Source organism: Lathamus discolor, chromosome 6 (assembly GCF_037157495.1).
Source record: "Lathamus discolor isolate bLatDis1 chromosome 6, bLatDis1.hap1, whole genome shotgun sequence".
Classification (NCBI taxonomy): Eukaryota; Metazoa; Chordata; class Aves; order Psittaciformes; family Psittacidae; genus Lathamus; species Lathamus discolor.
Window position 1 is genome coordinate 28,235,572 of NC_088889.1, and position 17,816 is coordinate 28,253,387.

The window sequence follows — 17,816 nt, forward strand, 5'->3', positions numbered from 1 at the left end:
TGCTCAACAGCTTTTGATTCTTATAAAAGGATGCAAGTAGAAGACTGAAGGAAGAGAACTGGTCTGGTTTAAAACCTCGCATACCAATGCTCCAAAATAGTAACTAGGGGGAAGTGGAGGGAGCAGAGCTGTGCTAACATTGATGGAGGCCAAAGCGTTACAAGTAGAGATAAGAAAGGCAGATACAAATACTTGTTAGAGACAAATACTGCTTTGCTGGGACAGCTTTCTTCATATTAAATATCTGACAAGAAAGACTTGAGTGGGGTTATGGGGAAAGATGAAGAAACGTAACAGCAAGGGAGAGGGACAAAAAAAATAAAATAATTAAAATTCCCACATTAATAACCATTTAGGTGAAAAGATGCTCAAAGACACTGAAGATGCACCTTTAGCTCTCATGTCTGCCACTGTCTTCAGAGTGTGGTGTTACAAAGGCTACTCATATCCCAAGCTTCTCTTTCTGTAAACTGGGACTAATGGTTACCAGCATATTTCTAAGAGTGCTTTTTGCCTTAACCATAGCAGTATCCTAAAGCAACAATACTGTGGTGGACAAATAAGTATCCTGCATGCAAAAGAAGACAGTAGAAGAGTGCAAGTAAAGTATAATTATAAGCTAAGGATATATGAGACACGATGAAGGGAAACTGGGGCTATACAAAACAACAGCCTACTCACCAAAAGGGAATATACTGCAAATACAAAACATTTCTACAGTAAGATATTTTTATTCTTATTTTTAGTTTCAAAAGAGAAAGAAAACAAGTAGCTTCTCACCCAATTTTTGAGTCTCTGACAAAATCTGGATCTTTCAAATTATCCTCCCATGGTAAATGGCCACTAATCCAATGAATCATACAGTAACCCAAGATCTCCAGATCACCACGTCTTGACGGTGCTAAATATATACACACACAGAAAAAAAAGAACCATAAGAACAGCTAATAAAGCATACACAGTTTAACAGCAGTTAAAATTTGTAATTACGTTAAGACAACAGAAAGCCAATGCTAACAATGCAACACGACTGCATCCATTACTTAGTTATTCATTTTAGCATGAAAACAAGGAAGGAAAAAATTATTGTTCCTGCATCTGGAAGGATACCTTCATTTTCAAGTCTTTTATCAATCTCTATCTTCTATTCAAGACATGACATGCTGCAGTTATCCCGATTTGGGAAGCTCTTTAAGTACTCAGATTGTGGAAAAAATAGAGCAAGTTAGTGAAGTGACTGACTTTGTTCAAAACAGTTTTTACTTTCCTTCTTCTGCAAAAAAGTAATAGTGCTGAAATGCCACCTCCTCAAAAAGGCATTCCACAATGCAGAAATATTTTATGTGACTTGAAAATTGAATAGAGGACAATAATCAATCAGATCCCTAAGCCTTACCAAAAAAAAAAAAAAAAAAAACCAAAACAAAACAACCCACATGTATATTGACTACAGACTACACCAGAAGTCTAAATCAGCAAATCAAGTCATCATTATTCATGTTCAGTTTTAAGCATAGGTGCAAGATTTCATCCTGAATAATAATTTTCAAAGACTATTATTTTTGAAGGACACATTTTTATGTTAATAAAACAAAATTTAAGAATGAAGAAAATAAAACTGGTGTTCACTACAAATCCTCAATGTTTAAATCAGACATAGGCCTGTGCTTTCCATGTTCAACCTTTTCTCACATCTTGCGTTTTGATGTTCAGTGACGACAGGTATCATTCTGAAATAATATTCCATAATTAAAGTTTCTTTTAAAAAATCTAAATATTAAGCTATAAACAAAATAAAGACTATTGTGCATCTTTGCCAAATATGAAGAAACAGTGTTTACTTTGACAACAAACTATTATCTCCTGAAAACAGGGCTTGTTTTTCTATCTGGATCTTGTAGGCACTATTGCATTCCTATTTTGTTTATAAAAAGCAATATACTAAACTTCTTAACAGTCTTGAGAAATTAAGGAACTCTATTTAAGAAAACTACATTAAAAATACAGTAAATTAATACCAGAGTAAAAGCCAGTAAATGGAAAACGAGAAAATGCCAGCATCATCCATAGAAAAGAAAAAGATATTTTTATAGATTCAGAAACCTGGTTGTTTACAAAACCCAATGAAGCAAATAGAGTCTTCTGTATTTATACAAAGTATGCACAAGTGCCTACCTTTGAGAACAGTTTTAGGCCCTTACCTACGCCCTTGTGTGCATCAATACTGGTATATTCAATAGTTCCATCATGACACCTTTTGGGATCTTCTTTATATACTTTGTGAACTCCTTCAGGACAGTATCGGTAGGCAAGTCCATAATCCACCAAGTACACCTAGTAATTTCCACAAAACTCCAAGATTAAAAAACTATAAATACAAAAAAGATTGCATATAACAAACGTAACTCCCAACCATTCTCTTAATTTCTAAAAAGTCATTAAAAATGGTGATGTTTTCAACTTTAAACCATCCTTTCTCAGTGCTTTATTGAGATTACTACGTGTGATGTTAAAACGTGTCAGGTTTTGCTGTTTTCCACATAGTCTGATCTGGAGGTCATTTTGTGCTGATGCAAAGGACAAGTACAGTAAAATAGTTACGGACAGTAAGACTAAATGTAAAAAAAAAAAAAATTAAAAAAAAAAAAGCTCAGTTATAAATACACTCACTGTCCTACTCTCTTTAAAGTCAACTGTCCCATTTGAATACTACTTCTCACTAACACCACAGTTACGTCAAGAGAACTGAGATTATTTTACTTATCTCATAAGCTTAAACATATGAGCAAGACAACATACATAATTCTGAAACTCAATATGCATTGTTTGAATAGTAAAGAGAGTTAAATATGCAGCAAAATGAGACTCCCATAAATCAAGTGGAACAATCAACACGTTAAACACCAATTTTTCCAAGTAACAGAACACTTATCTGATGGATTTCTTGAACAAAGGAATGAGGTAACAAAGCAGACAGGCAAACATAATTTACCAGTGTGCTATATAATTTTAAGCTTCCACCTGCAAATACTTATTTGTGAGTCAATTTTCTTTTAATCTTGAGAATTTCTCTAGAATATCATTTAGGCCAAACAGTCAATTTGATAACTGTCCAGCAAAAGGAATTAAAAGAAAAAAAAAAAAAAAAAACCAAAATGTGGAATATTAACTAGATATAAATGTCAAGCAGAAATAATATTACCATATACATTCTTAAAAATGAGCTTCTGCTAGATTTCACAGGTTCAAAGCACTGCCATGTGCTGTCAAATAGAAGGTTTAAAACATGAGGAATAAAATGCATTAGAAATACCTGATTAGGGTTCTTGAAACTCAGGAGAAGGTTTGAGGCCTTGATGTCTCCATGCACATACTCATGCTCATGGACATATTCCAGGATATCAAGCTAACAAAACAAGAGCCATATAAATGCAGTACCCAGCTCCACCCAGCAGAGGACCTGTACTCAGCACAAAAGTGTGATTTAACTGAAAGACTTGCACAGGGAAGACAGATTGTAAAAATAAAAATACATTTTTTAAACTTACTATTCTCAAGCCTAGCTGCAGTACAGTTTTATGGGAAAATTGCTTTCCATTCTCTTCATACATCTTCTGAAGATCTCTGCCAAATCGGTCTATTATCATAAATCGGTAACTAAATTCAAGGAGGAGGAAAAAAACCCAGCAAAGTTACTGGACTGTACTTAGCAAAGTATTTTATTTATGTGTCAATTGCACAAATTACTGATTGAAAACATACCTCTCAAAAGATAAACTGCAGGTAAACAGGAAACATATGTTGTACATCAATTCCTAACTTTTTTATATAAGCTTGTCAAAAGTTCATCTATCAAAAGAATTGTTCTTTCTTTCTGGCTAGTTATGCAATACAGTAACAAGTACCTGCAGATGAACATATCTGTATTGTAATTCACTATAGGTAAACCCAAACATTAATTACTTACAGAAATATATTTTTTTACTTTAGAAATGACTGACTTAACATGGTGACTTGAAACCTGTTGCAACCTTTTTTAAAACTATTATTAAAACCAAATATCTCTCACTTGCCAAAGGTGTTCTGATATTTGTTACTATAGCCAAATTGGTTCTATTACTGTAAGAGCTCAAAGTGGCTATATTAAAGAAACTTTTTGCATTAAACATTGCAAAGAAAAGTTTATTTGAGGGTGGGGGGATATCATATTTACTCTCGCCTCTCAAAAGTAATGTTTGTACATTAGGTGAAAGTTGAGAACCAACTGAAACAATAATACTTCTGACATACAAGGGAATACATACCAACTGCCCTATGTAGTGGTCTGCACAAGGAAGCCTGAGCTACTATAACCTATCAGAGAATTGCTTAAACTCCTTTGCAATACAGCCGTTTAGAGAAAGCCCACTAAGAAACAAGGACTGTTATATAAAAAGACATAACATACAACACTAAGCCACAAAAACCCTTCATGACACGGAACAGTAGTAAAATCTATACCTAGACTTAAAACATATTTAACATGAGACTAGCAATTATTTTAGCTCACATATTAAGTCAGAAAGACTATTATTAAGGAAAAAAAAAAAACAAACAACCCAACAGATTTAGGGAGAACACGAAGTCCTTTATATGTGTGCGGGAAAATACTCATTTAAAGAGTACACCATATTAGAAGAAAATCTTTAAAGACAGTCGTATTATTACAGGACTTATACACCAGAAGTTGACTTTAATTCAAAAATTAAAAGCTTCTAAACTATATATACATAGTACCAGTATATGACAGCAGTGCTTGAGACAAATGAAGCTAAATCACAAAGAATGTAATAGACACAAATACAAGTAACAGAACACAGATAAAACGTATCTATTCATCTATTCCTTAAACATCCCATTATAAACACAAAACTTCATCACAGAAATGAACAACATGAAGGTAGATGGAAAATACATCATATAAAGTAAATTAAGGTGAAAGGGATAGTAGTTGTGAATGAAGTAAATCCAAGTATATGCCAAAAGATGTATTCACCTGTTTCCATTTTTTTCATGCAAGCCAGAACCCCAGTATCTTGGTACACCTAAATACTGCAGTTTATGGGACTTAGTCCAGTCCTGAACTGAAAATACAAATAAAGGTAAGTTTATGAAACTGTATCAAGAGACCTGCATATAAAGGGAGTACTTGCACTGCTTACAGTTCCTGCATAAGTGTGAGCTGCTTATTTCATGGGAACTTGTATGCAAAGTGTACTGGAAAGATAATCACATATCCATTGCAGGGACAGGGACACAACTAAAGTTTCAATTTAGGCAACGCTATCAGCACAACTTTAAAGAACATCTTACCAAAAAAAAACCCTAATTTTACTATATGTCTGAATTAGATTTCAATAATTTAAAAATAATTTTTAAAACTACTTAAAATTATTCTCTTAAAACTTTGACCTTATTGCTGTGGGCACTATTTTCCTAAACGCTTGTAGTTCATTAAAAAACATTTTAATAGACTGCTTACTTTCATCTGGCTTAGCAGCTCGCATGTAGAACTTTAACTCAGTAAAAAGAGGTCCATTCTGGCTGGGTTCCTTTAAGACAATTTAAAATTAGTTAAAACCTCCTGTATTAGTGCCTAACAATTATTATAAGCTCACAAAATGCAACATTCACCCTATAAAGAAATATTCTCCCTCAAACACTCTACCCAGTACTGATAAATTCAATAAATATGTTCTTTTTATAAAAGGTTGACTCTAAAAATTATCTTTATTATAAATTGCTTAAAATTAAGGGTATCAAAGAATCCTTTCCCATAACAAAGGATTAAAGAATACAAATGAACTGAAATATATAAAAATATTACTAATAATTGGCAGCAAAAGTTTAGCAGAGAACATTAAACATTATCTCAGATTTTCCAAATTAAAGCTGTATTGCATCAGTTGCAATAGCCATTAGCAAGCCTAAAATAACACCTGAAACAATCTGATGCAAAAAATCTTGACAAAAGTTAAATTCATGCCTAAAACAAGGTCTTTTGTTCCCTTTATACACTAGCTATCAAGATAAAATTTAGAGAGGATCTCCCAATTTATCTTAAACTAAATTACAACTATACCTACTTTGACTTCAGAATCTACCTTGTCTTGAAGCTAACATAATGTATTTCAGTTCCATTTTCTAGAGACAAATCTATGGTAACCACCTATTGAAGCTAAAGTGAAATTTCTTTGAAAACAAAACACAAACCCACACAACTAATTAATTCAAACTCTTGCAAATTCTAAGTGATTGATTGTGAGATAAGCTTAAGCATTTATTTTAGTCTAATTACTCATATATGCCCAAATTAATTCTATCTCAGTGAAAATACCTGTTCTGGAATACCCTACACTTTAAAAAACTAACAAAAAAAAAAAAGTATGTGAATCCTGGCAAGGGAATGCAGAAAGAATACAATCACATGATAATAGCAAAAGTTCCAAGATACATAACATTAATCTTAAAGGGTTTTAATTATAACTTTTAAATGCAGACATCCAGGAAACTGCTAAAGGCCAGAGAGTATCACTCAGCTAATAGAGGTTTACTGCTGTCTGACATTAATGAAGCTGTGTAAAGAGATCAAAAGCATTGAGGCAGATGGACTTCAGTGTGCTCCTGACGCATTGCCTCAGAGACAGAGGAGGAAGGCTGGCCAGAATGAGAACCGATACAAGCTTAGACACCACTCCTCGGCCTGGACGCTCGATCACAAAGCTACTGCCTATCTCCACCTCACTTTCACCAGCATCAATGCCCTGATAAACAGTGGAGCAAAGACAACAGTTTTTGGCCACTCCTTGTGGGACCAACATTCAGCAGAAAAAAACCCACAACAAACAAAACAACAAGACCTATTGATCAAGGCACATGAACTTTGATTCATGCATATTTATTTTCAATTAGTTTATTCACCCACTACAGACAACAAGTTAGCCATACAGGTATTATATATACAAAGGAGAAAGGTTAAACAGCTCAGTTCTTATACTGCAGTTACCTTGAACAAATTCTCCTTTGGCCTATTCATTTCTGTGTAGCATAATCCATTAATACTATAACTTAATTTAAAAATATTTTTATTCAATTTAAGTAGTTTTGAACAATGCTATTTTCTAACTAAAATGGAGCGAAAAACTGTAGCTGCTAAGAATTCTTAAAATATTTATCTTTAAATAAATTATTCCACAAAAAATCATGTCTCAGTGCTTCTTTCTCTAGTCTGCAAATGCTGAAAATCTGGTCTCTTTTCATACTTGAGGGGATGGATAAATGATTTAGCCACAAAACAGATCTTCGTGTTGACTGTGAAGCTGTTTCTTCACAATACCATTAATTAATTCTACATACAGATAAATGCATACACTATCTTAAAAAGGATCATATAATGATGTCCAATATTTGCCATACTAGTCATCTTATAGCCAGAAAGTTTTCAAACAAATTTCTACAACTTTATGCCCAGGGTCATTCTACACAAGATTTGCAAAACTGAAATTAAAGTCTAATTAGAAAAGATATACTGAAAGAGATCATAGAGTACACATTGGAAACCCAATGAATTTCTTCTAGTAGTATTTAAAGAATTCTGATCTTTTTCAGTCAGCAATTTAATGAAGTGTTATTAAACTCTGCATCCACTCTTGAACAATGACATCTGAAAGGTCCACATGTTAAATAGCATTTATTTTTTAATAAAATCTGTGATTCATTTTGTACTGCTCAAACATCAATACTATGAGGATATGTCAAAGACTAAGCCAATTTCCATCCCACTTTAATAGCTTAATTTGAAGAACATTACTATAGAAGCACATATTTTGTTAAACACTAATAATTGTTCAAAGCTATTAGCCACTTCGCTGCAGCTGATAGATCAACTAACAATCACCCAGGCATCAGAAAATAGCCTCTTATGCGTAGCTGTGTAACACTAGACTGTAGAGGCATAATATGTTATGGGTCATTAGTGAGGACCACCTTTTAGTGCTATAAACCTCACCTTTTAGTGCCATAAAGGCAAAATTGTTTAAGACAAATTAAAAGCGAGTAGTCATCTAGGAGATCAGTAATGGAGGTATTTAGAAATTGCTGCAATAAAGTGCATATAGCATGAAAGCAACCCAAAAGTTATTGTGACTCTTCTTATATTCAGAGACCAAAGTGGAGAAGAAGAGAAGCAGATGGACAGGGTTTCAAACTCCAAGAAGGAGGAGGATAGCAATTACAGACAGCATAAAATAATGCAGAACTGATGATTTTCCAAGCAAGTCAAACTGGATTCTTCCATGAAAGCTAAATGGCACTCTGCTTCCTGATCAGTGCAAACTCAGCAGGAGCCTGTAATCAAGAGCTAGTGTCTCTCACAAGCAGGCCACTACTGATACTGGAACGTCTCTTATCTGCCTCCAAAACAGGCCACAGCTCCTGCATAATAGCCACCCCTCCACAAGCTGGACATAAAAAAACAGGTTGCCACCATGCCACGTCTGCAGGCTGGGGCTCCTGGGCTATGTGGTTCCTTCCCACAAACACCTAAAGGCAGCAGCAGTACGCTGCTGTTCAAAGTGCAGCAGTTTACCATTTGCATGGTAAATAGTGTTTTTTTCAGTGACAAAATTTCACAAAGAGGGTCATCACCAATACTACCCTGGGGTGTCTGAACAGTATCAAAACCAACACTCTAGAATTTCCTTGTAGTCAGCAGATATAAAGATTAAAGGCACATACTAACTGAAAGGTATTTTATTCTAAATTAACCTGATCTTTTTGTTTCAGGAACACATGTTAAAAGTACTAACATTTACATAAGGGCTAACTACTGTAATAAAGTGTTTCAGTACCACCATGTAGGTTAATAACTAAAAGACAGAAAAAAAAAAAAAACCACTGCAGTTCTGAACTGTGCTGAAGAATTTTTTTTATTTTTTTTTTTTTAACATTGTGAAATTCTTGTACAGTTGTCTGGTATTTGCTTTTGTCTCAGGAATAGAAGCACCACCAAGATAATGAATGGCTTGGATCTACTATAGGTATTCACATATTCCCAGGTTTTTTTACTAAGACCTTGCCAGGGAATCACATGTAATAGTAAGATCTATACAAAATAATCTAGCAAAATTTAATGAAGAATACTTTATACCTTAGGAAGAGAACATTATAGCCAGATCAAGTTAAATAAGTTTTTTTATTGTAAGATTCAAAGCATAGGAAAATTTCAACTAATAAAAGAATTTGCCAATTTTCTACAATGGGCCATCAACAACACTTTTTCTTCTCTCTAATCATTAGAGTAAAATTTTAATTGAATTAAATGCCATTTTAATTCAATCAAAATTAGAATATGTATGTGGTTTATGATAAAACATTTAAAGGACTTCATATCTGTGGGGACCTCAGGAATCAAAACTTTTGCTGTTTCTACTTCCAAGCCACCTGTCAGCTTACCAACTCCCAGCGGCAAGCAACAGTACATACAGACTCATTGCTGAATCACAGAAATTCTCTAAAAACTAGCCAGATTCCATTAATTTTGTGATGATTGGGCTATTTACAGTAAGCACCAAATGAAACAGAATCTGATACATTTCATGAACCTTTTACAACTCTGCTGATGTTCCATTATCCCCCCTCATCCATAGCAGTCTCAATTCTCAGCAGCCTTCCTCTATATCACCACATTTATTTTAAACAGCACTAAGCAATTGTATTATTTTCATTCAGAAAAGACTTTAAATTATACATGCTATTCTAGAACGAACATTTCCAAGTTGTGAAGTAAAAATTCAAATGCTCTCTTACCACTTTTGCAATGTAAGGTGCATCACTGCCAACCAGTTTTGAAGAATTAGCATCGGCTGTTAAAAAGGAAGCATTTATTAGTAGTACGAGAGGAAACTGTCACAAAACATACACTTATTTGCTATGCAGCATGGCCAAAAACCCAACAAAGCAATGAAGTACTGACATGAGCACATATCAGTACCTTAGACTTCAGTAAGAGAAATAATTCTATATGGCAAGTCTGCTCGATAGGGATATGGTCTTGTATTCTTCATTCTGTTTGCGCAGAACAGGCAGTTTATTAAATAAAGTTCATTTTTTGTTATTCAATAACTCCCCTAGTTAACAGCATTTCTATCATTTTCTAGGACTGTGATGAACATACATAATTATGGGCATAAAGACAGAGAACACATTTTCTCTCCTATTTTACTATATCACATATCCAAAAGTGACTTTCTGTTGGTACTAAGTTGTTGATATTTTTGACAGAAGACACAGGTATGAAGGACATCAAGCTGGGCAAGCACAAAGTACAGGAACAGCCAGGCGCACAGCTTTGTGCAAATGATGGGGAAGCAAACAGAGAGTAAGCTTTGTCTTTATTAAAGCAGGAATTCTTAACATTTCACAAGAAATTGACAAGGCAATCAAAATCAAAAGCAGCACCAAAGTCAAAATCAGCCAAAATACTGGCTGATCAGTAGCCTTCATAGAATATACTTCGACAGTTTCAGTTCAGAATTTGTGATAGAAGGACACTTATGCAAAAACACCTTCTTTTAACCAGACAAAAAAATCAAATTGAAATAAATACTAAACTATCCTTTCACTGCTAAAAAGTAATACATTAGAGGTTGGTTTAAAAAAAAAACCACTGTGAACCAAGTTAAGGTTCTAGTGAAAAAGATCACTTGGAGACACTCTGTGTTTCTCACTTAGGGTCAACATTTCAGTGCTTTGAGTAAGGATAAACATCTCGCTCTTCATTTCAAAGCATTATCAAATATAACTACACTTACCAAGGTATATGCGTCCAAAGCCTCCTTGCCCTATAGGGACACCTAATTTCCATTCTTTTCTTGACGTATCTGTTAGAACCTCTCCCAGACCAAACAATTCAGCAAGTTTCCTTTTTGCAGGAGCTCTTTTTCCAGCAGTCGCCTTCTTACATGGCATTTTCACTGGAGCAAGATGTGGGAAGGGAATGAAAAACAAAAAAGAAAGCATAGGTTACATGCCTACCAGGCTTAGTTTACGCAGAAATCCATTGCAAGCAAAATAAAAAGCATAAGTAGTTTAAGATTGAATTTGTTTCTACGAAGATACTTTAAAAGAAATACAGTAAGTAGTTTCATCGGCATGAATTCTAGGTGAAAACCAACTAATTTTTCCAGGAGGCATTACAAAAAGTTTTGGTAACAAAACTCTTCCCAAGAGAAACCTATTAGAAGACCCTCTGTAATATAGGCTAGAAAAATCTCTGAATGTATCATACTCAATCAATCACAACCAATCATAGATCTGAACTTGGAAAAGTAAACTAATGAAATAAAGCTTATTAGTTTTCCTGGAGGGAAATTTGCATATTCAAGAAGTGTCATATAGTCCAAGCCTCCAGTAAGAGCATGAGGAATTCCTATTTGTTCTGAAAAGTACCCAAAACATTAAGCTATTCAAATAGCTATTTTTTCCTCTTACATATCTACATGCAACAAAAACAAAAGCCTGCTTATTGTTCACAAGGCAGCATTTAGTAGATAATCATGAAACTAGTACATAACTACCTATTTTGAGACTGTCACCTCCAAACCTCAAGTCTCAGATAAGCATTATTTCCAGACTAACATAACGGCCCACTGGACCCAAACGTGCACCTTTCTGCAGAACAGGCCTCACTGCGAGCAAAGAAATGCTTTGACATTTTAGCAGAGTCATATTTTGATTCAGTAAAAGAACTTATTGAATATCCAGCCATGGTATGACAATAAGTACACTAGACCTCTTTACCTGAAAAGCCTTCCTGATTTGTTTTACAAATAATTGATCTTTCCCTCTAACTTATACAAGTCATAAAAACAGTGCCACAGTTATTTTCTAAAAGATAACGTTCTTACTGGTGGTATTTTACTATTATTATTTTATTTTGCTTGAAGAAGCAGGAAAGAATATTAATACACAATTCAGGAAGTTTCTGGATAGCAAAATCTCTTCCACATTAGTCTAGCTACTCAATACAATAACCCTAAGATAAATGCAGTTACTTAACATCAGTTCTCTTCTTTTAGTTATAATGTTCCTCTAAGACTTTTTTTTATTTTCCAGATAGAAAACCAATTAAGTATGACAGCTGTTTCAAAACTGCTCCCCCCTCTACAAGCCTCTTTTCTGACTTGGTAGCATTTTTGGGAAATTTTCTTCCCCAAATAATATCTGTCACCGAACATCTGAAGAGAGCAGTCCACACCCATTTCTCTATTTACTAAATGCAAGAAGAACTGTCAAGTTTCCTGAAAATTATATTCTGTCCACTAATATTCATATCTGCAGCTATGACTGACTAAACCCCTAGGGGTGGAACGTGACTGAATAACATCTGACTTGTTGAAGATTGGCAGTGGTAATGTGCCCGAGAAGCTCATTTAACCTCAACAAAGGGGACTATGCAGTGGAGCACAGTTCTGTGGATCAGATGGTGGTGTAAATGTCTCCCTGAGTTAGGCAGGCCAGCGCCGGAGAGTGAATACAAGGTTCAGCTCAACTTAAGAGTATAAAACCTAAACAACTAGCAGAATTGCAAAAAAAGCAATGCGCTTGAGCTCGTTTCAACCTGGGTATTCCTTCATAATGACTGATGATGCCAACATCGTGACAGTGAGCATATTACAGAAACAAGTAATGGGAATCACATTGGTATTGTGACCAATCGGGGTACTGCGATTGTTGTGCTTTGCAAAGTGTAACTTAACATTTGTTTCAGTATATTTTGTATCACCCTCCAAAATCAGAAATCCCATATAGCATTAACTGTCTCCAAGTACATAATTTTTATATTAAATATTACGCTCTTGTCCTGAGCTCTGCCAAGATTACTTTCCCTATCATTAGTAGTAGTTGTAGTAGTTTTATATTATATTTCAGTTATTCCACCATGGGATTTACATTCTTTTGATTCTCCTCCCCACTGCACCCAGAGCAGGGGAGAAGAAGGGTGGAGAGCGAGTGAGCAGCTGTGTGGTTCTGAGTTACCAGCTGGGTTTAAACCACGACAGCTCTCCATACAAGGAGGATCTAAATGAACCTGATCAGAGAGTACTAGGCTGCAGCAGCAAGCAGTATGCAGACACCAGTCATTCAATATAGGAATAAAAGCAGAAGAGAAGCTACATGATTCCATGCCAAATAAAAGTTCTACTTTTTCAGAGTAAGAAGTATCTCTGTGTCATAGAACCACATCTGAATACCTACTGTGGTTAAATAAATAACTTCACCACCACAGGAAGAGACTGCTATGCATCAACATACACGGCACAAGCTTTCTTATTATCACAAAGCAGGATGTTTTAATCCTGCATTACTTTCCCATATTTCCACTTCTACACAGTAACATTCTTCCCTATAACCAAGATACAATTTTTATATTTTATGCTTCCCAAAACTTCAAGAAATTTCTCTCTCCACACCTCTGCAGCTTTTGGGGTTTTTTTGTTTGGTTAGTTGGTTGGTTAGGGGGTTTTCTTGCTAGTTTGTTTGTTCATCTGGGTTATTTTTAATCTTCAAGGTAATACATGCTGTAATCTCTTAAGAGGAAGGTTCTTCCTCCAGATCTTCTACAGGAGAAACGTAAGACTTCAAAGCACTAAATGTAATTCCAGATAGCTCAACCAAGACCATACCAGTGAGAACGTAATGGTGTCAAAGCACCAGAAAGAACAAGTGTTAGGAATAGCTACCTGTGTTGGTATCACTTACAAGAGCAGGCCAAAATGATCACAGCAGACCTTTAAGCAGCTTCTCAGGATGCCCTGATCAGGAAAAGGATTAAAACAAAGGACAGACTGAAAACAGTTGAAGTAGTAATGGGGAAATAGACCAGAAGCCTGGATCCCCAAGACAGACTCAGAAGAAAGCACAAAATTCAGAAGCGTTGCCTAATGACTCAAACCTAAGACAAGATCACACTCACTGTCATCTGTACATACGTACAAAAAATAAGTATACTGTCTTCAAGCTATGAGCAATATAAGAGACATGAAGAGGGCTTGAAGGACTGCATCCCTTGACCTCTGAGTTATTACAAACAATTCCAGGAAGACTTGGTCAGATGCACTTAGGTCCTTGAATGCTGGACAGACTGCTGCCCAGTAAAAGCAAAATTTGTAGCCTCTTTTTCAATAAAGCCAGCAAGCCAGCGGAATAAAACTATGGATATGCTTCACATCTTTGACATTCATAGTGAGTCTCTTGATAGCAGCCTCACTTAAAAGGGAATTAAGTTTACTTAACATAGCTCCTCAAGAGTACTGAAGGAGAAGCTAGGGTTCCCTTCCCCCCCCCCTTCCTTTTTTGTTTAATGTGCTCTATGCCTGAAGGCATTTAGAAAAAAAAATAAATTAATGACAACTTCCCTTTATCCATAAAAGCAAAAATTTTAAATGGACATAAGTTTGAACGTCCCCAGCTGGGAACCCTGCCCTTAACAAATACACGAGATACACATACATGGTTTCTTGGCTGTCTATATTCATATCCATCTGTTAAGATGGCACCATGCCTACTTACAAGTTGGTCAAACTATCAGTAGGCCATAGGTGCCAAACACTGATCGCTTTCAATGGGCAGCAAGCACAATACTAAGCACTCACTCTCTTGCAAAAAAGCTGTCATCCATGGAAATATTTAAGCAATGGCTGCACATGCTTTCACATTTATTTGGATAAATCAATTCAAGGTTCTTCTATTAACTGAAACCCGAATTACTTGAGACTGCAAAAATTCCTACATGAAAATTCTAGAACTAGGCGGGAAAAAAAAGAAAAAAGAAAATAACATTTTAGTGCAAATTCTATCATTCTATGTGCTTTTCAACTTGCAATACTGCAAACATCCATGGTTTGTCAGAAAACTTATGAACCAGCAAACATGATGTAGAGCTGCCTACTGTACATTGAACAACTGCAATAGAGTCATCTACTTCTCCCTAAAATCACCTTTAAAAATTCACAAAAACAGATACACACAAAAATAAATCACCTTTAACTTTCCTGCATCTCAATTAGCTCTCCCTGTGAGTAAAGGGAAATATTTTCTATCCTACAGGTATTGTGAAGCTTAATTCATTAGTACCTGCGAGCATGCTGAAGTCCTTGGAAACAGAGTGCCATAGATGTCAAGTATTGTACTACCATTCAAGTATCAAACAGACCTGACCCTACTTAGCTAAGGTATCTGACAAGAACAATTTTCAAGGTGCGTGCTTGTAAACAGCAGCATTTTATGTGGCTATAATATGCTCAAAACAAAGATTTTCCTACTAACAAGTATGAATATTCCAAGTCTATTTGTCTAAACTCTCCAAAAGCCTCTTAAATACCACAAAAGCTATTTCTTCTGCTTCTCCCTAATAAAACATCTTGGAAGAAAGTGAATACAGTGTACTTGAGATATGCAGACAAATCTGCATCAGCAGTGCTATTACTGGTGTTATCTTTACCAATGCAATGATTGCTGCTCTAGAGATACTTAACTCTTAGAATACATATGAATAGCCACTTCTCAATTTTTGTTCGCATTCAATCTCAATAAACTCTGAAATTAATAAGGAAGTATTTCTGCTGTGTGGCAAGTCAAGCTGGTCTATTCCCTATCCTCAAGTTTTATTCTCTGGAAACTGTCATTTTTATGGTTGTTTATCTAACTAGGGCCTGTTTCCGTACTCAACACAGAGAAGGCATGCTGGTGACCTGTGCTCCTCTACACGAATAGTTAGTCTCAGCTAGACATGAAATCTACATGTCATTAATACTGTTCATCAGTCATAGCAAGACATCTAAGTCTGCCTGAAAACAAGCAGAAAATAAAACTTTTTGCTCAAGGAGTTGGAGGAAAATAACACGACACTAAAACTTCTAAATATTGCGGTGCCTCCTTTGAAACAGTTCTACCAAAAAAAAAAAAGTATCTGAAGCATCAGTTCGTACAATACCAAGTGAGGGAGGTTGTGAACAAAGACTTTTTTGCATACATTGGATATTCTGTGATTTTGCGACTGGTCCATCGCTGTGTTACATTTTTGAGTACCGCTGTAATCTCACTTCCTGGTGATTAAGACATCTGACAAACAATGGTACTTATGAAAGAAGAGGCATAAAATTCTTTTCCAAGAAATACGAAAACACCTTTTTAGACAAAATGAATAAATGTACACTGGTGGACCACAGTTAATGAGAAGCATTTCATCACAATAGTGCCATACGGGACAAAGTGAATGCTTTTATAAATACACTGAGATGACTTTTTAAGAATTCAGAATGTAGCTTGTTCAGAGATTGGGAACAGAGGAATTATGGTGTTACTAACTTTAAAATGCTTTCTCAAGAAAGCATTTTCTTCTTCTGAGCAGTATTTCAGGTTCCCCTGAAAATCCTGAGCACCACTCAGATAATTATGCGATAAAGAACACAGTAAGCTTCATAAAGTACCAAATCAGCTGTCATCTCAAATCACCTCACCACCAAGCCAAGAGCAAGTACCCATGCAAGTGAGACATGTCTGGCTTTTTTGATAATTTGACACACTATAAAAATCAACACCTCTGAAATTCATTAGGAATCCTATCTCATTTGGGGATTATCCCCACAAATTAGGAGGACAGCTTATTCCTACTGAGGAAGGCACAAGTCTTTTTACACAGTAATAGGTACAGGAAGCTTCACAACAGCTTTTACATTTTTGTTAATGCCAATGGATTCTGTATGAATTAATAAAAGCCTTTAGCACAATTTGAAAAACAAAGAAAACACCGGCACTCATCCTGCCTGCAGCTGCTTAAGTCTTAAACAAGGAAGGCAAATGGCGAGATACAGTAAGTGGAGAAGACCCACAACCACTGACAGACAGAAATCAGCTTAGCCCAGATCTTGCACAACAGGCCTGTTCTGATCCTAAAATTTGAAGTTTCTGTTTGTGATTTGTAGGGTTTTATTTAAGGGGAAAAAAAAAAAAAAAAATTTACTTTTAAGGCAAAACTCAGGAATACCTCCCAGATGAAGGGATATAACGTTTGTCAGCCAACACCGGGATGTTTCTGAAGGAGACAGACCTGAAAGCGGCTCTGAGCTTAGCCTTGACCCCACCTCCCTCACCTCGCCGTAGCGCTTCAAAAAAAAAAAAAAAAAAAAAAAAAAAGGCAGTTTTAGAGCCATCAGCCCGTGAAGGAGGGGGAGAGTGTGTGTAGCAGTCCCCATGATGAAACTGAGGGAGCTCTGACCCACCTGCCGCCATTCTCTCTCTCCCTGCCGCACAGGCAGCTGCCCCTCGTGCCACGGGCTGAGAGGGAGAAAGAGCAGGGAAGGTACCTTCCGTACCCCGGTAGTAGACGAGAGGGAAGAACAAGGCCGAGCGGGCCACGGCGGTATCAACGGCTTCCTCAGCGAGAGCAGCGTGAAAAACCTGCCGAACCCGCCTGAAGGGCCGGAGACGCATGGCACGCCGAAGGCGAGGCAAAACAGCGCCCCAAAACTTGCCTCCTAAAAACCAAAACCTACACCCAAAAGGCAGACGCCAGCTTCAAGTACCTCCTCCGTGCAAAACCCGACCGCCGCTCCTTCCGCCCCGTCCGAAATTCCCGCACTGCGAAAAACCCCGAGGCCGCCCGCCTGCCCCGGCGCTCACCTCCCACCATCGCCCGCGCCCATTGGGCCCCAGCGCCACAGCCGCCCGCTCTCGTCCCGCCTTACGCGCGGTGCCTGGTGGGAAGTGTAGTCCCT

The 17,816-nt window shown here is 36.4% G+C and overlaps 1 protein-coding gene across 1 annotated transcript in view; it reads right to left on the reverse strand.

Annotated features, from left to right (window-relative positions):
* VRK1 (VRK serine/threonine kinase 1) overlaps positions 1 to 17,598 on the reverse strand; it is a 35,445-nt gene extending 17,847 nt beyond the window's left edge. The window contains exons 1-9 of the mRNA XM_065685441.1: positions 17,322 to 17,598; positions 10,851 to 11,012; positions 9,847 to 9,902; positions 5,522 to 5,591; positions 5,036 to 5,123; positions 3,549 to 3,657; positions 3,314 to 3,406; positions 2,202 to 2,334; positions 781 to 901 (exon numbers count right to left, since the gene is read on the reverse strand). Coding sequence (XP_065541513.1) covers positions 781 to 901; positions 2,202 to 2,334; positions 3,314 to 3,406; positions 3,549 to 3,657; positions 5,036 to 5,123; positions 5,522 to 5,591; positions 9,847 to 9,902; positions 10,851 to 11,012; positions 17,322 to 17,532 — 1,043 coding nt within the window. The 5' untranslated portion in view covers positions 17,533 to 17,598. The remainder of the gene's footprint in view (positions 1 to 780; positions 902 to 2,201; positions 2,335 to 3,313; positions 3,407 to 3,548; positions 3,658 to 5,035; positions 5,124 to 5,521; positions 5,592 to 9,846; positions 9,903 to 10,850; positions 11,013 to 17,321) is intronic.
* Between the last annotated feature and the right edge of the window lie 218 nt (positions 17,599 to 17,816).